This window comes from Chelonia mydas, chromosome 1, assembly GCF_015237465.2.
Source record: "Chelonia mydas isolate rCheMyd1 chromosome 1, rCheMyd1.pri.v2, whole genome shotgun sequence".
Classification (NCBI taxonomy): Eukaryota; Metazoa; Chordata; order Testudines; family Cheloniidae; genus Chelonia; species Chelonia mydas.
The window spans coordinates 287,676,181-287,703,127 of NC_057849.1; the positions used below are offsets into that span (position 1 = coordinate 287,676,181).

General features: G+C 43.8%; 1 protein-coding gene and 1 long non-coding RNA gene across 3 annotated transcripts in view; one reads left to right on the forward strand and one right to left on the reverse strand.

The window, feature by feature from the left end:
* Positions 1-9,826, forward strand: part of PPM1H (protein phosphatase, Mg2+/Mn2+ dependent 1H) — a 206,278-nt gene extending 196,452 nt beyond the window's left edge. For both annotated transcript variants that reach the window (XM_027826419.3, XM_037887539.2), the window contains one exon: positions 4,694-9,826. In XM_027826419.3, the coding sequence (XP_027682220.2) occupies positions 4,694-4,841 (148 nt within the window). In that variant the 3' untranslated portion in view covers positions 4,842-9,826. The remainder of the gene's footprint in view (positions 1-4,693) is intronic.
* A 1,068-nt stretch (positions 9,827-10,894) lies between these two features.
* LOC119564603 lies at positions 10,895-21,949 on the reverse strand. Its single transcript, XR_005223587.2, has 2 exons — positions 16,674-21,949; positions 10,895-15,891 (listed from the first exon to the last, which is right to left on the reverse strand). It is a non-coding gene; the product is annotated as an uncharacterized LOC119564603 (long non-coding RNA).
* Between the last annotated feature and the right edge of the window lie 4,998 nt (positions 21,950-26,947).

Sequence of the window (26,947 nt, forward strand, 5' to 3'; positions counted from 1 at the left end):
TTAATTCTTAGTTTTGGAACTCTAGATGTCTCTCTGTTATTATATAAATGCATAATTCTGTGTTGAATCCTAAAGATGGGCCCAAACTGCAAAATACCTATATGCACTCTTGCTAAAATGAAACAGTTTTCAGATTCACCTTCTAGTTCATCCCATTACAAAAATGGAACCTATTGTGAATTTCAGATCCAAGCTTTCCCGTGTTTCAGGCATAGTCTGATATGAGGTTTTGGTTCTATCTCCTCTTTAAAAACTATGGCAGTGCAATCACATGGAAAGTGCGGTTGATTCATGAGATAAACTGCAGAAGTTTTACATTATCATGTGGTACCTGCCACATTGTGGTCATCTGGAATTTCTTCCAAGCTGTGTGGCTGAATCTGAAGGCTTCATTTTTTATTTCAAGTGTCCATTAGACAGAGAGCACTAACACAGTGTCTTCATCCTGATCCCACTGGGCTCTAACAGAGGTCACCTCCTATATCCTGTCCTCCGACTTGCCATGCAAGTGAAATTACCCAACTGTTACTAATTTTAAACACAGTGAAGTGATGATGGGAAAGCCATTATGTGGCAAAAGGGAAAGCAAAAAGAAACAACAGAGGACAGAGTGAGACATAAGACTACGCTTCAGGATTATTATATGTTATAGCTGATGCTTTGCGTCTCCCCAAAACAGATGACGTGATCCCAGCCCCAAGGAGCTTGTGCACTGAGACGTGAGGTAACAAGACAGTAGGGAGGGTTGATCACTTTGTGATTTCCCAGTGAGGGCTAACCTGTGGCATGATGGAGTAAGAAGGGTGTGTGGGGGGGTAATATTTACACAAAATGGACATCTTAGCTGGCTAATTTCTTGTAGGTGTTGTGGCAGGAATGGGCGTTAAAGGGGAATATGAATGATGAGTGGAAGATGGCCTTGTAGATCAACTCAGCAAGTGTAGTCCATGCATAGGGAATGGTGGAAAAGCGTGAATGAAGAAGACAATGAAGGAGCATCAGTATCATACTGTTTCCTCATATGAGGCTGATACAGCTTAGGCATGGCAGCTGTGCTCCCTGATCACCACTTCAAAAATCATTCCTTCTCACCTTTCCTCCTGTCCTTCCCCATGTCCTGTCCCCTCTCTCAGGCTGTGGGGATAGGTAGGAGGTTCTGGGGAGTCACGCTACCTCCTTTGTGCTCGGGAGGCTGGGAAGCAGCCCAAGCAGGCCACACAGTTTGCCAAGAGTGTATTTCCCCCACTGCAGCCATTTCTCTTTGCAGTACTCCGCTGATCAATACTGAAAGCTTCAGCAGGAGGAAAAAAAATACTCTCAGATCACAAAAGTTGCATTCTGGTGCGGCTCGTCATTGGGAAGAAGTACTTTAAGACTACTTCAGCAGTTCTCTAATGCTGTCTTGACAGTTGAATCCCAAGTTCACAGCATTAGTGGATAAAGCATTCGATAATGGACTGCTGCTGCTATTCATCTCCAAGTGCCAAAATCTCACCCCATCTCGTCTGGTGCCCCGCTGAACAGCAGTGCTCTAATTCAATTCTGTATTGGAGGAGGAATATGTTCCCTTTCTACTGTCTTTACCTAGTCTGTTTTCTTAGCTTCAACATCCTCGTTTTCTTGTGTATTTCATATTCTCTGTGTGAGAATCTCTGGTTTATTGAAGGCTTTTGTAATCTTCTCATTTCAGGACACCATTTTAAACAGGAAAGCCCTTCAGCTTTTATACAGGAGCTTAAAAGAAATACTGACTCCTTTGTGTTCTTGAATTGTGGGAAGCCCTTGTAAATTAGGAACAGGTGAAAGACAAAGTTTCCCTTTCACTGGCTTGCTGCCGTTTTCTTCTCCTAAATTCTGGCAAAAATTGAGAAATCCTTGAAAATATGCTCTTAGCTACAACTCTCGTTGAATGTTTTTATTCACTGCATGTCTGATACAAGCTCTGGGTGTGCCATGTGCAATTTAGTTGTTCTTTAGCCTCGCATCGGATGTTGCTATATGGAAGCTGAGGCGTATGAATGGCTATTTCTTTAGAAAATGAAATTTCATTTTGTATTAGGGCAATGGGGTCAGTGCTTCTTATCTCCTCTCCCTATTCTTCAGGGTCTTTGCTATTGAACAGACCTTGGCAACTGCAGCATGTGTGTGTGTCTGAGAGAGAGTTTGTGACGATTTCATTGCCTCTTGACTTGTGTAAAATGACCCCTAGGCCCTTTTCTTATCACAGAGAGGAAATCTCTTGTTAAAACTAGTGAGGCCTAGAAAATCTTACCAGTTTCTCACTGCATCACCAAAGCACACAGTTCTCTGCTTTTAATCCGTTATTTGCATTTGACATTGACCCTTCCTTTACATTCCAATTTTCAATCCCCATTTACTGTGCAGTGAAGTTCACATTGTATTGTAAAAATCCCTTCCAACTGCTGAGTCGTCGTGTAGCGTGTCTTAAGATTTCCTGGAGGGCTGAGACACCAAAAAGTGTAAAAATGAAAAACAGTAATAATGACCACAATCATACTGTTTCTTGAGTATTCATTCTTCACCAGTTACATACAATCTTTTCTGATTCAAGCTTTGTGCCATTAAATAATGCATTCTCAGCTTATTCTAACCTCAAATCCTGGAGCAGCCATCTCTTGTGTAATGAGTGCCCTGCCATTTATGATCATTTGAGGTGTCTGCTCTTTTTCCTTAGAAGAGTTCTGGTGCAGGTCACTTCCCCAGAAGGTTTCCCTGGGGTGCTGCCCTTAGAACTGGTTTGGGGCCCGGTCCCTTGTACTTTGGGTTGTTCTAGGAAGGGATCCCTCACAGTTGGTGGGGCAACCTACCTGACATCTATGGGGTTTGCCGTGATGCCAGAGTCTTTGGTTCCTATTGCCTGTATATTTTGGCCAGTGTTTGGCACTGATTTTATTATACAGCCCCTGGATACCTTCCCACCCCCAAAACACGCACACTCATCCTGCTTTCCAGGCAGAAGCAGCCAGGCATTGGGGAAACGGGGATGACAGTGATTATCAGCATTGAGATAGCCTTGTGATGGGTGAAAATGTACATTGTCATGGAAGGGTGGATCCAGCTAATGTAACTAGGATTATGTGGGATATTCTTCATGGTAAATATTGCATTGGGAACAGAGGTACAGTTGAGCAAGGACTCATGCTGTAAAAATAACACTACTAAGCAGCTGATCTTTCAGACTGAAGGCTAAGTATCTGAGAAGTTGTAACTGAGCTGCTCTTGAAAACGGAAGTGTCCTGCACTGTTGCTCCTGTGCCATTGTGATCAGTTATGTCATAATCCTCAGGAAGGTAGAATCAGTCCTGTCAAAATCACAAGTTAGCCATTCAGGGATTTGTTGTTGTGATCATTCCTCTAAGTGTCCTGCAAATATGTTTTAGTGTAATGCAAAACTGCAGGCCTTCGTGGCTGAGCATATCATCATTGAACTGACAGCATTTCAGTTACGTGCAGTGTTGTTGTAGCCATGTCAGTCCCAGGATATTACAGAGGCAAGGAAGGTGAGGTAATATCTTTTATTGGACCAACTTTTGTTGAGGAGAGAGAGACGAGCTACACAGAGCTCTTCCTGCTTTGGGATCTGAAGAAGAGCTCTGTGTGGCTCAAAAGCTTGTCTCTCACTCCAACAAAGTTGGTCCAATAAAAGATATTACCTCACCCACAGTGTCTCTCTAACATTTCAGTTATACGTATTGGCCCTGACTGAGTTCTACTAAAGAATCATGCAGAACAAGAGCTGGGCAGCGTGCAAAGTTGGCTATGTTCCACCTTCGTGCTTCTGGCCCCCAGAGCAGCGTCCATTGTTTCTCAACTGTTTCATGAAGCTGGGGGACAACAAATATCTGCAATAAATATGATGCAGCTCAGCTCAATGGAGTGCTGCTCTGTTTCACAGTTTTGTAACTTCATGAAATGGCTAGCAAATATTTACAATACAGTAAGCACCTGACATCTCAGTTAGGAATGGTCTTCACTGAATTTATGAATTTGAAGAGATTTCTGATTTCATTAATCTGATTACATAACCTCTATGCATTTTTCAGTTTTAAAATAATGATGATGGTTTCAAAAATAGGATACTGTTTCAGTGGAAACTGACAATTCATCCTTTTGGTGTAAGGTATAAATTGAAGTAAAGATCAGGGAGTTCCTGGATTTTTGGCTTTGTAACCGACTCACTATGTGTCACTCACCCTCTTTGCCATAGTATATCAATCTGTGAAGTGGGTATGCTACTATTTAACCTTCTTTAAAAAGGTGTTTGACACTTACGGTCAAGGTTTTCAAAAGGGGTTTAGTGATTTTTTGGGGTGCTCCATATAAGATCCGTCACAGAGGCCTAATTTTCCGAGGGATGTTCAGCACTTTCTGTAAATCGGGCAACCTTAAGGTGTCTCGAGTTGGGCACCCAAAATCACTAGTCACTTGTGAAATACTCGGCCTAATGCCTTAAAATTTGTAAAATGCTTAGAGATCCTCAGGTGCTAAATAATTTTTACTAGTAGTCAACACTTGTTCTTTGATTGCTGATGAATGGCATCTGACAGCTTGTCTTTGTATCTCACAAATGTAAATCTCATCAGCTGTGAAAACACATTCTTCATAATACTACCAGCCGTGATCTCTGCATGCTCAATTTCTGCAATGTAACCGTGTTCCTCCTCCTCCACAGATACACGTTAGCAGCTCAGGACCTGGTGATGCGAGCCAGGGGAGTGCTGAAGGACAGGGGCTGGAGAATATCCAACGATAGACTGGGCTCAGGAGACGACATTTCTGTCTATGTCATTCCTTTAATACATGGAAACAACTTGTCATGAAAGTAGCACCAACAATGATAATGGGAGGGGGGTCTTTTTAGGAAGAGCCTTTGAAAAGACATGATGTTCAGATCTGACAAGGACAGTTCTGATTGATGTAATTTAATCTAAACTCATGCTGGAAGGTGATATTTCTGCCCAAAAGGTAGGGCTCTGCACATATACTGTACACGATTAAAGGTATCTCTTAAGGTTACAGCTTCCCTATATTAATGGGTTTTGGTGCTTAACAGGAATAGAACTTAAATGCTGCTAATATATTATGGATTGGTGGTCCCTGTATTGTCCCTCCAGGTGAGGACCCCATTGTGACCTGAAACAGGACTTAATCTTTTTCAGTTTACCATGTGGCTTGGAACAGCCATTTTCAGTTGTGAAAGTAGAAATGGGGATTGAAAGCCAGTGACTGATGATTGAAGTCATGGCTTTGGGATGGATCATTTAAAAAAAAAAAAAAAAAAGTTGTTAAAACTTGATCTGACACTTGATGTAATTACACTTGCGAGTAATTGTCATTCTTTGTCCATGAAGAACTTCCTACAATTGTACTTATATGATTGAATTCTCATTTTTCCCACTTGAACCCCCGTCAGAACACTCTGGAGACTTTACAGCTCCTTATTTCACATGCTTTGGTGGCAAAACCAAGACTGTCCTTGTGACTTGATCTAACTCACCACAGCCAAGCCATCTGCAAAAATTGCCCCGACGAGTAGGGCACGTTGTGTTGATACAAGAATAAATCTTGCAACAGGAATTGTTTGTCAAGATTTCCTTTGCTGTGTAACCATGATGCACCAGATCTTTACTTGATGCAGAGTTCCTCTGGAAGCCAAGGTTTCTTTGGGTAGGGCTACCCTGCAGCTCAGGTAGACTGACTCAAGCCCCTAGTGTGCTAAAAATAGCAGGATAGACATCTCAGCTCAGGCTGGAGCTTGGGCTTTCAAGTGTAAGAGGTTCATGGGCTTGAGAGGCTGAGCTCCAGCCCGAGCCACAACGTCCCTATTGCTATTTTTAGCCCTCTAGCTCAAGTCCATCTGCCCAGGCTGGGAGGCTTGCTCCCACCTGGAGAGTAGACATACCTTTTGGGACCTGGGATTTTAATTTTTTGGCTGGTTCTGTCTGCGTTATCATGCATCCTGTTGAAAAGATCACTGGACATACAGCTTAGCGATCAATGTTCAGTAAATGTATTTTGTCTTCTGAGTTTGGGTTTAATTGGGTGTCTGTGGTAAATGTTATTGTTCTAGTTATTAACCCAGAAACACAGATAGCAACCTTACTGAAAATCCTTTCACTTCGGTCTCCCTTATTATTCACCATAAAAGCCCTCTGCCCTGCCCCCATCACCAGGGTCCCATGCTCAGAAGGTGGCAACTCACTCATAACTCTGCACCTTTTGGTACCAGGGTAGAGGATTAACGTGTTAGTGGAAATCCTTGGCTTGCTTGGTCTCCTCTACCAGTTGTACTCGATCGATATTAAGAAAAATCTCTCTAAATAAGATACCAGTGTAGAAGCAACAGTGCAACAGGAAACCATTCAGGCAAAATGCAGTGTAGACATAGCCTGTGTAGAGTAGTAGTAGTGGAGGTGTGATTTGCAGCTCATGTAGGCATACCCGCACTAGCCTTAATCTGGCTAAAAACAGCAGTGAGCTTCAGCATGGGCTAGCGATGCCAGGGTGTACCCAGAGGTCCCAGGGAACTTGGACAGCCTGTGCTGACACCCACACTGCTGCATCTTCACTGTTATTGGGACCTGGGCTAGCTAGCTGAAAGCTTGCGTGGTTATGGCTCCACAAACTGCGAAGCACAGCTCGGATTACAGCGCAGACATAGCTGTGGTTACTGTCCTATAAACAGAGAACTCTCTTCAGTGCCACAGATTTCAGTCCTTTTTTCAGAAGCTGCTAACATACAGAGGGGTCCTCATGTCTCGTGAGTCCCCTAACCGTGTACTGCTGGAGCTGCTGATCCCAGGTTGTAAATAAAATTGGCTAGCTAGGAGAAACACAGTTGACATAATCCTAGCAGTATGGGAGAGAGAACTAGAAACCTCACAAATGGTAAGTTTGTCCCAAAGGAGAAAGTGCCAGTTTTAACAAGCAGATGCCATGTCCTTTGTATTCCCTGAGGTGGTCACATTTTCTTCTGAATAGGACAGGCCTGGAGCCTTCCAACTGGGTAATTTATTATGTGCTACGTACCGTGTGTTTTCAGTGAAGCTCAACAGGTGTTTAGTTCAATCCATGGCACTACAAGTTCTGCTATGCCACCTTGATGTGCAAGTACAACAATCCCAGTGTACAAGACTTAAAAGCCCCTCCCTGTAAATAGTAAGCAGGAGTTCCACGCTGAAATGAGGCAGTGCTGAGGGGATAATTTGGCTCAAACATGCCCCAAGTGTATGATTGTAGCCTGCAAACTGTTCCATGGATTCCACAGTGCCTGGATGTGATAGCACTGCAGAAAACACAGCTGTTTCATAATCCAGAACCTGCATAAATCGGCAGCCTATCTGCTTATATATGCTGTGCTTTACCTTTTTGGCCCTTACCTCTTTTTCTTTGTGCAAACGGAAGAGATGCAGATTTGAAATCTGACTGAGTCTAGAACATTTTCCACATAATCTCTCATATGTTTCATAGTTCAAGCAAGAGCCTTTTCCTCATTCACCTATTTCTTCTTTCTTTGTTTGGCCTAGTAAACTTATCCATGTACTTTTTCATGGGTTTTATAGCTATGTGTAGCTTTTGTAGTCCTCAGTGAGTCAGTTCACTTAAATCAGGAGGGAAACTAAGTAGCGGTACTAACAGGAGGGAGCACTGGTACATCTCAAGATAATGCCCGTGGTACCCGCTGTGAGCCTGATTGATACAAATCCAATGCCAGTGTGTTATCCTTGATTTTAGTTAGAAACATGGTGTCTACAGCTGCCATCATTCAGAAGACAGGAAGAAGAAAGATCTTTTAATTGAAACTCATTCATCTGCAGTGCAATATGTGACTCCGCATTACAGCAAGAGTTAGAATATTACTTTCCTTAAACTGCAATGGAAAATATACCTTCCCATTTAACATTTTTAAAAGTAACCCTAAAAGTGTTTGGCACCAACAGTAAGGTGCATCAATCAAAAGTAGCAAAATGACTCTTAGCAAAATCTTCCCAGCATTGCTATTGCTTTGTGAATTGAGCTCAGTAGGTTTTCTTGTTTTTTCATTCAGACTTCCACCACAAATCACCTCATCCCTTTGCAGCTAGCATGTCTAGATCATGGTATGTTGGCTTCCAGAGCACTTCCTGGGAAGGCCAAAATCACATCACTCAGAACACTGAGAAAGAAAACAGAGACTCTCAAATTCTGTGCAAACTGAATTGCAGTCAACTCCTTGTTTTAATGAGCTCTGAGGATGTTCTAGTTTAATAAAAAGCTTCCCAGTCAAACATAAGTTTACTGTAATTGTGCTGGTGGTTTTTTGTTTTGCTTTTCATTCAAAACCTCTTAGAAATGCACAATCTTTCCTCACTAGAAATGTCTGCCCAATATTACTCCCTCTGATATCCTGGCTTTTACCTACACCTCAGAAGAATATTTGGGGGTCGGGGGAGAATTTTAGAAAAGATATTCAAGTACATCTTGTTTTATCAGAGGCTCTTGCTTCCCTTTGTAGATTTCAGCATATTATGGGTCACAGCAGCAAACATTTCTGAAGGCAAGGAGAAAGCTTTGAAAATTTTCTTCCCACCTATGACCACTGTTGCGTGCATGCCATTTTCCAGCAAGAACATTTTGTGCCTTAAAGGCACTACTTCAGTAATAATGCACGTTCCATTAGGACAGCAAATCTCAGTCCCCACGCTTCCAATACACACATGCACCCATAGTGGATTAGCCCACAGACAAGCTCTCATTTTGGTAGGATATTTGACATGCAGGAATTGGACTGCCTAGGAATGATCAGCTATGATAATAATCCTGCTGTGCCGATCGATAATCCTGCTTCACAATGCTATACTATCCCCCTCCAATCAATCAGTACTATTTACAAAATCAGGAAGTCATCAAATCATAGACTAGAAATTATATATGGAAAATGACTAATAAACCATCTAGTCTATCTCTTCTGCAAATGTTGGATAACTCCCTAAAGCTTTTTTTCCAAGTGCTTTCTCCAGTCTTATTTTAAACATCCCAAGCAAAGCGACTTCCTCTATTCTCCTTTGAATACTATTCCGTACGCTAATACAGCTGCTTCTCAAACTTTCTCCTGCCTATGTGGCCAAAAATTTCTCGTGCTTAATTTAATGGAAAGCCCAGATATTTCATTTCTATCACGTTTCTTTAAGTAACCAATGGAGTTACGTTCTCTGAGTGAATACATAATCATACCACCTGAGAGAGCTCATTGTCAATAGCCCCTGCACCAGAAAAGAGAGAAATTTCCTAATAAATTTAAAAGCAACAAGGCTGACTGTGTAAAGCAAAAGTGGTTTTTAGGCCACGGGACTGACATGAAATTATTTACATGATCAAATGTGACTAAAGAGGTCTCTGAATTACTGTAGTAGCTGTGCTCTGTCTCCATGCTGATTTGAAGCACAATACTTACAATGTCTGGACAGGTCTTGGCTTTGAACTGTACTTGTACACAGACGTGGTTTTAAAGGACACTACATAACCCAGCCAACTCTCTCACATTTGTTCTTGCCTTTTTTTGCGTACATGACATCTTGGCTTGTATCTAACGTGAATTCCAGACTGTGGTATTGCTATTTCTTTCCATGGCATTCTAGATGTGTAAATAACATTTTTTTTCTGTCTGGCTCTTAGATGTAGGTATCTTAATGTGGCTATCATATAGACAGTGACCAAACAAGGCTGGAACTGTGCTGCTGTTTTCTACCTTTGGTGTACTTGAAGGAGGCTCCCTTGTCAACCTCCACCTTTTTGTTCTTCCATGGGTACTTTATTTTAGTACTTTTTTTGTTGTTTTTTTAAATTAGGTAGCTGCCCCATTCCTCTTTCCGTCATTGGCCGAGTGAGCATATTTTGAGGAACGTTTGATTGTCTAAGCTTTGTATAGCCCAAGCAAAGAAGAATCTGTTGGATGAAGATGTTTTGGACCAATGTACTTTTGCTTTGTGACTGTGAAATGTTACCTTTTTTGTAACCAGAAAACAAAAGTTGTTTAGTAAAGGGATATATTTTGTGGGGGGTTTTGAAACTTTTAAGTGCAATGAAAAAAAGGAGGATGGTGAAGAAATGTATGCGCAAAAGTTTTAAAATAAAAAATTAAATTATATATATAAAAACACTTTATTTTGATTGTCATGGAGATTACTGTCCCAAATTCCTTTACTGTGAAGTTGATAATTGGCTAGTAATGACTATTTTTAACATGCTGTGTCTTACGAGAGATGGGATGATTCACTGCCAAATAGTCTCACATCTCAGTGGAATTTAGGGAGCTCGTGTGAAGCAATGGCATAATCACTGGCTTCTTTGAGAGACAATCTGATCTCTCAGCCTCAGTGGATCTCTAAGCTGTAGTCAGTGGGCCACAGCCTAACACAGTGGATGATCCTGCAAAGTGCTCAATCATCAACTCAATTTATGGTAAAAGTGAATACGAAAATTAGACGTGAAGTGACTTTTGAAAAGTGTGACATACTTCTCCGGGGGGACAACCTGGAACTGGGTACCGCTGAGCCCTCTCTCACCAGCCAGGGTTCCCTCACTCACTGTGATGCTGTGACAAGCTGCAGTCCTCTCCAGGACTTGTATCTACACAGCCATACACAAACAGCGACACACCCAGCTGCAGTTACATGAATGCTTTCACTAGCCACTTATGAACCAATAGAGGTTTCAGCCAGTTTCCCTCCAATTCCCCAGCCTAGGAACCCGCAACTATACTGTCTTGTCCTGGTCAAAAGCTTGACCAGTGTAAGTTTATTACCCAGTTCACCCCTTCCTCAGTGTGGAGAGGACAATGCACCAGCCTCTGTTCTTGAGCAGATTTCCCTTTTGCTCTTCAAACACCACGCTGTTTTAGGTGAAAAATATAAAAGATTTATTAACTACGAAAGATATAGATTTTAAGTGATTACAATAATAAGTGTACAGATCAAAGTTAGTTACCTAGAAAATGAAACAAAATCACAATCTAATTTCTATAAACTAGACAGGATTTGAATTAAGCAGTCTCTCACCCTGATGGTACAAGCTGTTCTCAGATCGTTCATACACAGGCTGGGATGCCTTCTTTCCCACTGGGGACCACCATCCCCCATTCAAAGTCTTTTCTTGCAGATGTGTTTCTAGGTGTTGTGTTGTAGGGGGAGTGAGGCCCAGTGATGATATCACTTTTATAGCTTCTTCCATGTGGAGGGAACTTCATTGTTCCAAGCAAAGTCCCCAGCACAGTTTGTGGAAAAATACAGGCACAAGATGGAGTCCAGTATCATATGTCCTTGCATGCTTTGATGAGTCATAACAGCCATTACTTACATTCTGGCTGAAAGAAAAGGAGTACTTGTGGCACCTTAAAGACTAACAAATTTATTTGAGCATAAGTTTTTGTGAGCTACAGCTCGCTTCATTGGATGAATGCATCTGATGAAGCGAGCTGTAGCTCACGAAAGCTTATGCTCAGATAAATTTGTTAGTCTCTAAGGTGCCACAAGTACTCCTTTTCTTTTTGCGAATAGAGACTAACACGGCTGCTACTCTGATTCTGTATGAAGTGTCCACAGGAAAGCCCATCAAGCAAGGATAAGCTTCTTCTGTGGCCTATTGTTTTTCTTAATGGACTATTACTTTGAATGGTTCATCCACAATGTGCTGTCTAGACTGGATGTAAACTGCATTATGGGTGTCACTCAAGGAGCAAACATATTTGAAATATTGGTACATAGTCAATATTCATAACTTTAGATACAATGACAGCACATACAATCCAACAGGATATTAATGTTTAACAGATGAAGACTTTTCGAATGATACCTTACAAGGCATACTGTGCGCAAATTATATCACCATGGTAAATATGGGGGTGCCAGGTACTGCTTTGGGGAACAGAATGTCACAAAATTCACATATTTTCAGGAATGGTCACTTCCTTAGGACTCGTGGGCTTAAATTCTCAAGCTACATAACGCTGATGATTCCGCCAAACTAAACAAATGTATGCTTGAGTCATAGAAGTGAAGAAGCATCTGTAAGGCACACTAGACGCATGTAGTACCTGCCTCTTTGAATCATAGCAGACCAGAGCCCAGGGCAATATTTCTGCAGGAGACCACTTATCATAGAACTCCAGCACTTAGTTAAAAAGCTTCAGAAACATTTCCCAGCAATCAAACCACACAATGTTTACATGTGTGAAGAAAATACCCCCAGAAAGCTTATTACATTAATGCTATTTTTTTTCATTTCCCTACTCCTCCTCCAGTATATTAGTTACACTAAAATGTAACTCAGGGTTTCCTTATCCATACAATGTAGGGTTTTATGTAGTTTAATGATATTGGATTGTTTGTTTTACTCTTTAACTGTAATACTTTAATGCGTACAATCCCTGTTCAGCCTGGGGTGATTTCTAAAGGCACAAATGAGTGTTACGTGCCAAGCTACTGGTTGCACTTTTCAAAATCTTCTCCTTACACCACAGCCCTTCAGGCTAATATTTCCTTAAAACAAACACACACACTTGTTCTGTATTGTCACAATTAATTAGTTTCTTAAAAAAAAAAAATTAAGCCAGTGACCCTAATGGTCACTTACCATACTAGGAAGTGCGCAGCTGTGTGGTTTTTGATTACTTTTACCCTGGCTCTTCCTCAGTATATGCCCCATTGTTTATGGCTGAGTCATGCCTAGTGGGGGCAAGGGTTGTATCTCCTTTCTTTGTTCTGGAATGTGCAAAAACAAGTGTCTAGAGCAGGGGTGGCCAAATGTATTGACCCCCAAGCCACATACAACAGTCTTCAGAAGTTGAAGCGTCAGGGTGCATCTGCTGGGGCTCGGGGCTTCAGCCTTGCGGGGAGGTTTGGGGGGGTGGGTCTTGGGGCTTCAGCCCCATGGGAGGTGCCTGCCAGGGCTTGAGGCTGATGCCTTGCTCCTGCTGAAGCCCTGAGCCCTGGCAGGAGTGCTCTGCAGGGCTGAAGCCCCAAGACCCCATTCCCACTGGTCTGAAGCCAGAGGCAATGTGTGTGGGCTAGGTGCTGGAGCCGACAAGCTGGGCGCTGCAGCTGTGGGGCAATACAGTGGCAAACAGCTGGGAGCTGGAGGAAGAGCCACTGCTATCTCCCTGCGGTGCCTAAACAGCCGCCCCCTCCCTGCAGATCCCAGCTGTTTACCGCTGCCTCACCATGCAGAGCTAACAGCTGGGAGCTGCAGGGAGGGGCTGCTGAAGGTAACGGGTGGGGCATGCCTGGGGTGGGGGTGGGGGGCGGGACTCAAGCTGTTGGGGTAGCTGAACCTTTAAATTGTGCCCCCCACTCTCAGCAGGTACCAATCATCTTCAGCAGAAGCCCCTAGCCCCACCCTGCTGCTGCAGGGTAGAAACCCTGAACTCCCCTGCCCCCCCATCTGGTAGGCAGAGAATGGGGGAGGGGCCCCGCAAGCCGTACTTTAACTGTAAAAGCACCACATGCAGCTAGGCCACCTCTGGTCTATAGTATGCAATGACAAGGAACTAAAGAATATCAAAGCCTTTTTTTAACCTATAATCAGTGCCCTTCCAAGTACAATATTCTTAAATGACTAGCCCTAGAGTGGTTCTATTGCTCTCCCCTCAGATACAGTCTAAACCAGGGGTTCGCTGGACAAATTTTTTGGTGGCCTCAAAGTGCTGCCACCAACTCTTGCTGGTGGCCGCTCTCACACGTCTTCCTAAAATACTTAATTTGCTTTAGGAAAAACAAATAAATACGCACATATAGCTATTTAAATCATTATAATTAGTGAGTCTGTTGTGAAAAGTGATATTGACAAGCATACAAGTAGGCTTTTCACAGCAGACTTACTCAGCCCTGTCAAGCATGGGGACAAATTAAGCCCTGGATCGGGGAGGGGGGGGAGGAGGGTTCAGGGAAGGCAGTGGGGGCTAGGGGCAATGGGGGTGGGTGGGGAGCTGCAGCCCAGAGCCTGCTGCCCCGTTCTCCCGCCACCCCAGGGCTCCTGAAGCCCAAAGCCTGAACCCCACCACCCCTGGGAAGGTGGGGAACTCACCACCTGCCTGGTCCTCCAAATTGTGTCCCAGGTGCCTCCACAGGGGGAGCAGGGCCAAACCACTGCTGGCGGCCCCAGCAACTAACACCAAGGCAGTGCCTTCAGGAGCAACAGGGAGGGGTCTTTACTTTGCCCGACCCCGGCCTATAACAGCCTAGGAGGCTGTGGCCGCAAAAAAAGCTCCCGCTGGCTGTATGTGGCCACATTTGAGAAGCACTGGTCTAAACTATGCATTAGAGTGGCTAGTGTAATGTGCTTGCCATTTTCATTCCTTAGGAATTAGGCAGCATTCGCAACTCAGACCCAAAGTAATAATTTCTCTTTATACATCCTATATATTGTGAACTGTTTGGCACTATAATTTATGCTTGCTACTTTTACAGGATGTCAGGAATTAACTAAACATCATAGAGGAATGATGCAAGTTGTAGCATTTTACTGTGTTTTGCCTAATTACTGAAAAGCTGTTAATGGCCTGAAAAATGATATCTACTTAAACACATTCCTCTGCTAGCTGCTCAATGTTTCTAGCGTATGAGCCTAGGTTGCAACGTTTACTGATCCCCGGTCTACTGTAGAACTGTGGCAGGAAGAGTGTATAAGCTAAAGTTATTGCACGTCCTGCTTTTATGGGGAATGACAAAGAAGGATTTTTTTAAAGTGTTCTACTTTGCAAAACAGTGGAAGGACAACTGAAATGATTAGCGGTATGGAAAGCTAAGGAGGAGACTGAAAGAACAACTATGTAGTTCTAAAGCAAGATGAGTAAGAGGGAACATAACAAAGGTATAAAAAATAATGGTGCAGAAGAGGTCGGTTGGGGGGGCTCTTCTTCACCCTATTTGGCAATACAAGAGCAAGACTCATCCAATTAAATTAAGAAGGGACAAATTTAAACATGATCTAAGGAAATATATTTTTACTCCCTGCATAATTAGTCTGCAGACCTAGTCTGTGCTGCCACCAGATATGAGGCAAAGAACTAAAGTAGGATTTTAAAAGGCTTAGGTATTTGTATGAATGATCAGGCTAGCTACAGCTACATTATATAAGACAAAACATATATGCAGGTGATAAACAGTCATTTTTGTGGCCATAAACCAATTAACAGTTTGGGATTAGACCTGGAGAAGACCTCTTTGTAAGCTTGACAATGTGTCTCTTTCACCAACAGAAGCTGGTCCTATAAAAGGTATTACCTCGCCCACCTTGTCTCTTGGATTCGAACGCCATTTTCCTCTCTGGGCATGTTAAAACGTAATTGTCCTGTCTTTAAAGATATCAGATGTGCCTAATTTTTCACTCCTGAATATTTGTTCCCGAAAGCAAGACAGTCAGAATTCCCTTAAGATTTTCTTAAGACTCTTTTTGTTTTTGTTGTTGTTCCCTAAAGGCAGCAGCACGAGCTAGGAATGCAAGGCCAATCCCTGTACTAATGGTCTCAGGCCTCTTCTAAACTTAAATGTTACATCTGGAATTATCCCATCAGTTCTTCTTGCACAAGGGTGGAAAACGAGCTCCCAGCAGCACCGATCCAGTTCTTCAGGCAACTCAGCACCTATTCTGCTTCACTATCCTTTCAAGTGTTCCCATCTCTGTTCCTGCTTGTTCTATTTTGGTGATCTCACTGCATATTCAGGGGCACCAACAGGGTACCAGACCTCAGAGGCACTTTGGTTCAGTGACCTTGGGCCTTCACTTTGGAGCTTCAGTAGCTTTTGCCTCAGCACTTCTGTCTGGGTGCGTTTTTGGTTTGAAATCTCGCCTATGAGATGTGTCTCTGGGGTTCCTCCAGTGCTGAAGCTGCTGCTCCTGAAAGGTTAACACAGAAGACAATATCAAGCAGTATCAGTACAGAAGAAAGACATGCTCATCCACACTGGACACTCGCTGCACCCTCTGTCAGATCTAGCTGCGGCTGTCATCGCAAGCACTCAAATGTTGTGGTGCTCACCTCCAGCCCCACCCACGAAAAACCAGCATGAGTCAAAGTGTAAGTCTGTCCACCTCAACCACTGAGTTCTGGCACTGTGGGGCAGCACCTCCCATGACAGTGCAGACCCAGCCACCCTCAGCCAGGTACTTCACCACCAGGGGCAGCTCTACCAATTGTGCCGCCCCAAGCAGCCACCACCGAATTGCCGCCGTGCTCCAAAAAGCGGTGGAGCTGCCGCTGAATTGCTGCCGAGGGACATGGACTGCCGCCCCATTTTCAATGCCGCCCCAAGCACCTGCTTTGAAAGCTGGTGCCTGGATCCAGCCCTGTTCACCACATATCAGGTCCACAGGACCCTCGAGAGGGCAATGCTTGAAGCCACTTGTAGTGCAGATCATTGATCAGGCATTGTCTCCACATATGCAACATCTACAGGTGGCACCAATTGAGCCAGCCACCCTCCAAATTATCACTGCCAAAGTCCTTGACACTAAGCAATGTGTTAAACAAAACTGTAATGTAACTTTGAAGAGCCAGTAGAGCCTATGAAATCACAATCTGATTATAAATGTTCCAGGAAAGAAAGAAAAAATATTGCAGTAACATCTTCACTGTTAATTGCTCCCAGACGTGGAGCATGCTACTTTGCTTTACTCACTTAACTTTATGCATATTAGTCAATGGGATTATTCAGGTACATGTTTAAGCTTTTACAGGATCAGAGCTTCAGCTTCAAGCAAAGCTGTCCCCTTCTGGAAACCCCCAGGATCCGTTGATTCTGAGAAGAAAGCAAATATGCTAATGTTTGGGGAACTAATCAAAAATCATGCCCTAAATATCTCCACAATTACCAACATCAACAACAACAACTCGATAATCAAAATTAGTTCTACAGGAACAGGAAAACTCTCTCTAGCAGAAACAAGGTGAATGATTTGGCCAGACTTAATTTGCAAGAGTTAAAGTGTTTGGATTGGACCTGTTGGCCTCCTTTGTAGGCTCCTCACCACAGTGAAACTATTCTTTTTATTTCTAAATATTATAGCAATATATTCCATGGCCTACACTTAGATCAACCCAGCTATGTCGCTCAGGGTTGTGAAAAGGCAACATCCCTCCCCCGCCCCAACACTGAGCAATGTATTTAAGCTGACCTAAGTCCCCATGTAGATGGTGCTAGGTCAATGGGAAAATTTTTCTGTTGACCTAGCTACCCACTCTGGGGGAAGTAGATTTTACCTACACTGATGGGAGAACTCCCTCCCTGCAGCATAGGTAGTGTCTACTCTGAAGTGCTACAGCAGTGCAGTTGTAGCATTTCAAGTGTAGCCAAGGCCCTTAAAACCCATGGCATTGAAAAGAAATAATGCTTGTGCACCTTAAGTGTTAAGGTTTTCGAGCTTTTTGGGCCCAGGGAGGCGCTGCAGGTGCCGCTCTGGCGGATCTGGTAGCGCATAGCCTCCTCCATTAGGTACTTGCAGTGGCAAAGTTCTCAAGCTGCTTGAGTTCTGGAGGGGAACGAACGGCAGATGGAGCAATGGGCGACGATGGTGCTTTGCCAAGCCAGTAAAGGCAACAGTGTTGTTTGTTGCTGACAGAGAAGGTACGCAGACACAAAGCACAGTTGTTAAAACCGGCTTGCCTAGGCATAGTCCCCTGGGTAAGGGCTCCGCAGGGATAAAAGTCCAAGGAAGATCTAACTAACTGCAGTAGCAAACAACTATATACAACTAGAAACTATGTGCAAAAAAGAAGCGGACAGCAGATCTTTTAGCAGGCTCAGGGGTTCTGATGCTGGCCATGCAGCTGTAAGAAGGAACTGGAGTGGCATTGACCCATACAGCCTCAAAGCCTTGGACGTGTCATGAGAGTGCCGCACATGTAGTTCAACAGACACTACTATGAACAGTTCCAGCTCTGGTGCCTGGCGTGCATGCGCACCCACATTTGGAATCCGCATAGGGATCATCTCTCGAAAAAGAAGCTGAGATTTTTACCGAATCCCATAACTGCAGGACCTGGGATTTTAAGACCAGCCCCAAATAAAAACACTCTTCCCAAGGGAAAGGGAAGCTAAAGTGGAATCTCCTCCTCTAACTCAAACACCTAGGAGGAGGAAGCAGTGTAGTACCAACAACCAAGAAGTAGCACCACCCTGGCATTTTTGTTTGGGTGTTTTATGTTGAAAGTATTTGCTTGGGCAGTAGCAGTGAGGTTGGGGATTTGGTTGCATCTTCTCATTGTTGTGCTCTTAGATGTGGCCACACTGCAGCTGGCACTCAAGAACATTGTTCGTTGTCTTAATGCAGCTGATCTGGATTTTGTTACTGTTAAGCAATCATATCTTGGTCCTGGAAACAGATGTTTCTGGACAATATGTAAAAACAAAAAACCACTGCCAGGTCGATAGCTACATTGCTGAATGGCAGGGCAGCCTTAGACAGCAAGAGCCAATATCTTTCCTTTCTCTAAAGGAAGATGGATTGTACAAATTGCACTAAGAGCTTACATTCAGGAAGATGATTAATTTCTAACTGAAGGGCAAATATTTTTAGGCAAAGTATTTTCAGGGCGTTGCTGCGGCTGTCTGTGCACTGCATCTGAGATGAAATAGAAACCGCTTCACTACAGTTATATCCCAGGAAGTGTTCACAAGGTTGGGGGGAGAGGGCAGGAGGGAGACATGAGTGGCTCTACTGTTTCACAAGAAAACAGACTGTAATAATAATTAAGGGAAAGGCATATCCAATTAATAAAGCAATACTTTTTTTTTTCCAAATTGGTGGCAAACAGTTATTTTTAACTTGGAGAGCTCAGCTGACAAGGTTTCTTTCCTCTTTTGTCCCCCTATCTCTTTCAATAATCATTCTTCTTCATGCAAATATACTTGGAAAGGGGAGAACAGTAAAAGGTTAAAATGGAAGCAGACTATCTTTCATCAACATGGTAATTTTGCTGCTTGGCTCAGCGCCAAATGTTCACTGCAGCCACTAGCTGCCATTCCAACATGAGTGAAAGGATCTTTAATAAGAGTGTAAATAAAAGCCAGGCTGAGAAATGAGTTTTCCATCCCAGCAATCACTGGCCTAACCTCTGCTGTAAATAGTCTCTCAGAGCAGCACAGATGGAGTACCTGCACCTGGGGATCAAGGCAATCTCTAAGCAGTGCAATTTAAACAGCTGGGTACAATTGAAACATGAATTAGCTGGGATAGGCTGAGGAATTCCATTTTGTGTATTATGTAAAAACAAATAATTCAGTCATTTCTTTTTGCCTTTAAAAAAAGAAAAACATCTTCCCTGACATGATCTTGTGGGAGGTGCTCTTCACTGCAGCTGATAAATTAATCTAACCATGAGAATTTACCACAAGGTGCTGTAAAAATAGGGTCCTAATTTATTATCATTGATTTAACTGCTTGAGAGTGATTTATCTGATCTCTGTACAGACAGTGAAGACACCAGAAGAATACTCGGTCACTCTGGGCTTTGTGTGCTTTGGATTGGCCTTATTAATTCAGAGCAGAAGGTCTGCTTCAATGTCTTACTGAGAGAGTCAAAAGCACTTGGTAACTGAACCATTTTAAAGACTTTTTTTTAAGCATTACTAACACTGCTAAGTGCTAAGCATTTACAGAACACAAAACAAGTTCCTCATTAGCTAAGAAATGGCAAGGATTCATTTAGCACTGCTCACAAAAAAGGGTTTTGGTCTTGCCATTGTAAGAGTTTTTTTAAAACAAGGAGTTTTTTGTTTGGTTGTGGTTTTTTTTGGGGGGGGGCAGATAGGAATCTATAGCATTTTGTGAGATCATGTGAGCTTACAAACACTATGGAAAACTAAAAATGTCTTTGGAAAAGGATAAAGGAGTTTGGTGCAGGAGATTACTCACTGCTACTTTTTTAAAGATAGATTTCATATCCACCTAAAAGCTTCACTTTCTGTATATCTCTTACCATTCTGTCCTCTGGTACATCATTACTAGTTATAGAGTCTATACATTATTGTGTAAATATGCTCAGACCTCATTTCAGCAGGATATTACTTTTGGTTACAATAGTGTATGGTACACTGTCATTTTAATGTCACAACTGAGTGATGCAATTGCATTGCATGAGTAAGAAGGGAAAGGATAAAAGACAGAAGAAAAGGTGGGTGGTCTATATACAGCTTAACAAGCATTTTTTAAAGGAATGTGAAATTGAATATAGATGTTTTAAATGGTTAGCTGCATAATAAAGTCTGGGTACAGCCTCCTCCAGTCCTTCCTGTTGGGAACAACAGAACAAAGCACACGTACACACAAAATCACACAGGTGAAACCACAATAATTTCTTTTATTTATAGCCCTAACCAGAAAAATAGACAGGGAGCAGCTGAGTACCAATTTATTTTTCTGCCTGAACTGATGTGTGGTTGGGTTAAATGTCATTGAGTTGGAAGGTTATGCATTTCATTCACTGCCCAGCTTTAAAGAAGATCTACAAGGATATCCGTAATTGTCTTGCCACCTTTCAAGGTAGGAGAGAGAAATCCTACAGGCTAGAATTGGCAATATGTGCTTGCAGTCATTTCATTGTTCCTATGAAACTCTATCTGAACTGAAACTAAGGTGATCCATTTGATCCTGTTATAAGAAACTGGAAAGCAGAAAGTAACTTCTCTCCTAAGATCTAACCAATAACAATTATTTTAAACAGTAGAAAGGTGACTTAGAACCAATTTCCAAATATACAAAAAACAAAAGAATATTGAACAGATAGCCAAGGAAAACTGGAGGACAGATGTTCACACAGCTATCTACTTTATCAAAAGGTTCTAAGGACATAATGTTAGGACTGCTTTGAATTTTTAATTAAATAAGAATTTTTTAAAATAGCTTATAGAAGAAAAGTGTCATAATTTAAACAATCTTTCTACATACTAGACAGACAAGGTGGGTGAGGTAATATCTTTTATTGGACCAACTTCTGTTGGTGAGAGAGACAAGCTTTCGAGTTACTCAGAGCCCTTCCTCGGGTCTGAGCCCAGACTATAGATCAGGGTGACCAGATGTCCCAATTTTATAGGGAGAGTCCCGATATTCGGGACTTTGACTTATATAGACACCTATTACCCCCTACCCGCTGTCTCAATTTTTCACACTTGCTGTCTGGTGACCCTACTATAGATAGCCACTTAGAGTCTAAATAGGAGATGTCAGATGGAGTAAGAAAATGCCACCAAGTTTTCAGGCAACCAAAAAATCAAAAATACACCTGTTGTACACAAGCAGGCTGGCTCCAAATTTATAAACAAAGGAGCCCTTGTGATGAGTGGTAACATGTGTGAGATTAGTGACCAATAAAAAGACAGATTTCACAAATATATATACACAAAACTCTATATACCCACAACAATACATGGGGTGGAGGACTGGACACATCATCATGATCAGCAGCCACCTATGCAGCGGCAACAATAAAAAACGGTTACCTACCTTCTCGTAACTGTTGTTCTTCGAGATGTGTTGCTCATGTCCATTCCAAGAAGATGTATGCATGCCGCATGCACAGACATTGGAAAGTTTTTTTTCCCCAACAGTACCCGTTGGATCAGCCTGGGTGCCCCCCTGGAGTCGCGCCTTCATGTCACTGCATATAGGTCCCTGCCGACCCACCGCCTCCTCAATTCTTTCTTCCCACCAGTGATGGTCACTGGAGCTGAGTGTCTCTCTTGCTTCAGCAAGCATTTCCTCTAGTAGCCCTTCTGCCAGTCAGAATTGGCAGCAACAAGGGCTGGGTTCAGTGTCTAGGGGTTCGTTTTCAACACTGCAACACAAAACCAGCTCGAGCCCCCACCCAGTGACCTGGAACAATTACACACCACCACTTGGGTGCCTCTAAGAGGCAATACTTCCCCTTGCACAGGCACAGAGTCTGAGTGTAGCAAAAACTTTTAATAAAAGGAGGGAAGTAACTCAGCATTAATTTGGGAAAACACCGCAACTAGGGTTCATAAACATAAACAATGAGCAAAAGACCCACCCCCAAATAAGTTGGGCAGTATCCTTTTCCCCTCACGTTCTTGAGTCCAGCAACCCAAAAGTCCCTTTAACATGCCCATCCCTTCTCTGCACCACACTCACTGTCCTTGGTCAGTGCAGCTTCAGAGGTTCATCTGCAGAGTTCACCTCCCACCCTGGGAGAAAGGTGGAAGGGTAAGGAGATACCTTACATGCTTCGCTGCTCAGGCATTCGCTTGCTGCCCCAACAGCCAATTGCCACACCTCTCTGTGGAGCTCCACTCTAGCCTTCTCTGCCACCCACCCTGTTGGCCGCTCACCAAGCCTCTCTTCACCAGCCACCCTACTGGCTGCACCTCTCTGCCAGCTGCCCACTCATTAAGATGTCTTCAGGGCCCACTACTTAACACAGTTCTCAGTGATTTCAGGTGCTAGTGGGGTAGCCTCATTGCTGGTGTATGCTGGGCAGTCTCTTGTAGCAGAGACCCTGAGCCACAATAGGTCTAATACTTAGATGTAGTTGTCAGCAATTTCAGCTCTGCACCATGCAACAAAACTTAATTGAGTCTAAATTAACTCTGCTATTACACAGTAGAGAGCAGACAGGTCAAATGGTGCCCAGAGTCCTTAAACAGAACCCTCTCTCAAATCATTGAGCGTTAGAACCCATGTCCCCTGCCTAGTGAGTACCATTCAGTTGAGGCTGAGTCCCTCCATCGGGGTATGCCAGGTACAATTCTGCTGCCCTCGAGTCACACAACAAAGCTAACAACACCTTTTTTACTCCTGCCCCAATAACAAGGAGACTGGGGAATCCCACACCAGCCACATGTGATCATTTGGGCAAGCAATCCCATCATGCTGAGCACCTAGGCAGGGTGGGTGTGCCCATGCAAACAAGATCAGTTCCTGAAGTCGTTTTCCACAGCTCACCACTAGATGTCGGGGAGAGCTCATTCAGACTATGCTTACAAATACTTAGTATTAGTTGTAGTTAGTTAGCTAGCTAGCTAGTCTGTGTTTGGGATTTCCCTCCCCAGTTCGTTCCCGTCTTGGGATTCAGGGCATGCCTCAGTCCCAAGGGTTCAAACCGTGAGGCACCTGTCACAAGCCCATGCCAAAGGGCAATCCCCACAACTCCTGCCTAAAGTGCCTGGGGGAAGCACATCAAACAGACTGATCTGTAAAGGGTTTTGCCCTAGAACTACAAAGGAAAGGGACTTGAGGCTCAAGCAACTCCTCATGGAAGCAACCCTCCGTCCCCAAACTAGCAGTTGTTTGGCTATGGAGATGAGCCACTAGATTGGCAGAGTATATGAACTGCAATCTGTAAAGCCAATGAGAATGAAAAGTATCTAAAATCTTACATTGCACATCCCGCATTTGGTCTCAAAGTAGGCCAGGATCTTAAATTGATCAAACTAGTATTATCAGGGGGAAATATCATGTCACGCTGTCTGAAGTGGTTCATGACCATGAGTGCCAAACTCAGGGCAGCCTGTTAAAAAGCAGGACAGACACCCCAAACTGGTTGTATGTTCTAGCATTAGATTTCACCAACACAGTATTAAATGCAACTCCTGAAGCATTATAACAATCTTACCATGGTGTCAGAAATGGCCACTCAGGCAAGCTGGACTAGTCATAGTTGGTCGCAATACACCAAAGATCACAGAAGAGTCAGGTAATGGTTGCTTCTAGTCCCAAGAGACCAGGTACTTACCCCAGGTCAATTTGTACCTGAGATCTCATACCAAAGACAATGCTTGTAGCCAGTCCTATGGTAAACTAGCTAAGGATTTATTAACTAGGAAAAAGCAATGAGAGAGTTATTACAAGGTTAAAGTAGGCACCATATATACACAAATGAGTTACAGTCTATGGTTCCAAAAGGTGACAGTTGCAGGAATCTGTCAGCTCTGAATGTCTTTTAGAGCTAACCCAAGTTGACCCTGGGGATCTCTGATTCTGTTTTGTAACTCCAGCCCTATATGAGTCCAACCAGCAAAAAAGATGAAAAACGTTCGTGTTCACTATCTCTATTTCTGTCTTCCAGTATTCAAGCTGATGGGGTGACCCCTTTTGCACGTAGCCTCTTTATGGGTGTGAAGGGGCAATTAACAATGTCTTTGCTTTGTGATGTCCTGCAATGGCCCATTTAGTTTTGCTAACCTTCTTAATGACCAGGAGGAAACTATACATTCTGACAGGATGACAGTTTCAGGTCAAACATTTTTTTACAGTTATAAAGCAAAAGCTTAAATATTACCTTATAGCATGTGTTACAAACATTGTAAGTAGGATTAATGCATGCAGCATCTTACAAGCATTTAATAAAATCTAAACACTAAACACATTGTTATAAGGCCAAGACCCATCTTAACGCACATGTGAGCTGGACTGGTTTCCAGCAATGCATTTGTCAGTGTTCTGCTGAGACCTAAAGCCCTGGCAAGAACTGGCACCTGGTCTGCCAGCATCACACATCCCACTTCCCACTTTTAGTGTCACTAATATTGGCTAGGGCAGGTAACCTAATGAACAAATACAAAGATTATTTTATGTGTGAGGCAATGTCCTAGGGAGCACAAGTTTAAAGTGGACACTAATGCACATAACCCCAAAATCCAAGTCACATTTTGAGACTGATTGGTTACAAATCTTAACATCTGAAAACTTAGAGGGACTTATCAAAATGGATGCTACTATAACACAGATCAATCCAATAGTAGTACTGTGGGAGAAATTACTCAGAGAACAGTTACAGCTGTACTGAAACCTACGCGTCCTCAACAAGGCAGCCAAGCAAATGTATTACCAGTGACTACATTTGTTGACTAAACGAGTAAATTAGCTAAGGTCTAGTTTTGCAGTGTCCTGGTTGCCAGGGTCACTTACGTTATCTAAAACTGCACTGTAGCGGGGTAGACACCCACTCCTGCCCTGAGGGGCTTAGAACAGCTGGAGACAAGAAGCCTGGGCTGATTGGGGAGGGCAGCAACAGCTGGGGCCATGCCCCAATCAGGTCCAGCTGGCCCCTATAAGATACTGCAAGCCAGGAATCCAAACAGACTCTCTCTGCCTGTAGAGAGAGAAGGGTCTGGCTGCTGGGAAGCCTAACCAAGTGCCCAGAGTGGATCAGGGCTGGGGGAAGGCCAAGGAAGCTAGGGAGCTCCGGCCTGGAAACCCCCCAGGCTGTGGCCTAGTCAAAGGCCAGTTAGGTACTGGAGTTGCAGGGGGCAGCCCGCGGTTAGGCAGAAGGTCCAAACCCGCCTTGCCTGAGATGAGTGGCTTATATACTGCAGTCAGCCTCAGTGAACGGGGGCTAGACAGTGACTGGGCAGTAGCCAAAGACTGAGGCAAGATGGGGGTGGGGGTTCCTCTGGGTAGGGAGATCCTGCAAGTGAGGGATTACTGCTGGGCGCAGCATCCCGGTGTACAAGGGGCACCGGATCCGGGAGGGACACGGGGGGCTGGCGTAAGTGGGACATCGGCCTGTGGAGGGCGCTCCAAGGCTGAAAGTAGAGCTAATTCCCAGGACACCAGCAGGAGGTGCCCTGGGGTGAGTCCCCCATGCTTACATGCACCAAGAAACTACAATGCTAACCATGCTGAGTATTCCACAAGGGCGATGCAGATGCACCTGTTCACTCATGGGAATTCATGTAGTTCCAGAAATGTTGCCAGAGAAAATGAGCCACATTTGAGGGTCATTTGACCAAGGGACTTCCAAAGTACAGGACCCACCCAAAAAAACAGTTTCTTCCTGCTGCCTTGTATGGTTAAACTGGGAGGTACTAATGACTGGCTGAATCACAGACCTCATTGAGATTGATGTTTGAAAAATGCCCCTTCAACTAACGTCAGAGGGATACGTTACTCACAAGCCCCTGCCTCCCAAGACAAAAGGAATTTTTGACTCTAGCTGGTGGTGGCTAAAATTTGAGCATCACAGGTGGCATTTTATTTTGGGGGAAGATACTCAAAATATTCTGAGGGGGAATTAGATATGTGACTGCCTGCTAGGAGGGAGATGGTTATTCGGGGGCAGAGGAGTGGGAAAATGGTGGGGAGAGGTTTGGGGCTCAGGAGTGAAGGGGAGGCAGATAAATGGCGATGGGTGGGAGTGGAGGGGAAAGAGGTTGGGGCTCAGGTGAGGAAGGGGTGGGACACTGGGAGGGGGGACATGGGGAAAGGTCACTAATCAGCCCCACAGTCTCCCCGCCTGTGCGTATGCCCAGGTCTGAGGGGCTCTTGCTCCTCTAAGGAGGTCGGAGGCCTCCCTCTCCTCCCTTCCCATAAAGCTGGGATATGAGGGGGCTTGCCCCTCTGGGGGTGTCTGATCCCCTACTGGTGCCCCCCATGTGTGCCTAGGAAGAATCTCATCAACTGGGAAGGGGACACACTTCAAAAAGATACATTTCAAAGGTTTACTGGACTGTAAGTGGGTAACAAGACGTTTTTTATTCATCACTGGGGGCACAAGAAGGACAGCACTTTTTGTATCCATGAAAGCTGGATCCTGGCCCAAGGGGCTGGTGATGCTGAGGTTGCTGAAGGTGAGATGGATATTTCAGACAAAGACTTTACCCGCCTAAGGCTGTGTTTAGTCTTGTAGCAGCATGGTCTACTTTTGTTTCATTTGTAACTATAGCTATTTCTACTACCTTTACTCAGTAGCACTTGAAGCTCTATCTTTGTTAATAACCTTTTCTTTGTTTTATCATCAGTAGATCTCAGTGCTGTAACACTAAGAAAAGTCTGAATTCTTACTAGAATCAAGTAAGCTGGTGCATATACTGCTCTTTGGAGGGAGCAGACTTACTCTGAGTGTCCAGTGACAGTGGCTGGATACCACAGAGAAAGACTCTTCAAGGGGGTTCAGAGACTGGGGTGCACCAAATGTTACCTGCAAGACAAAGAAAGG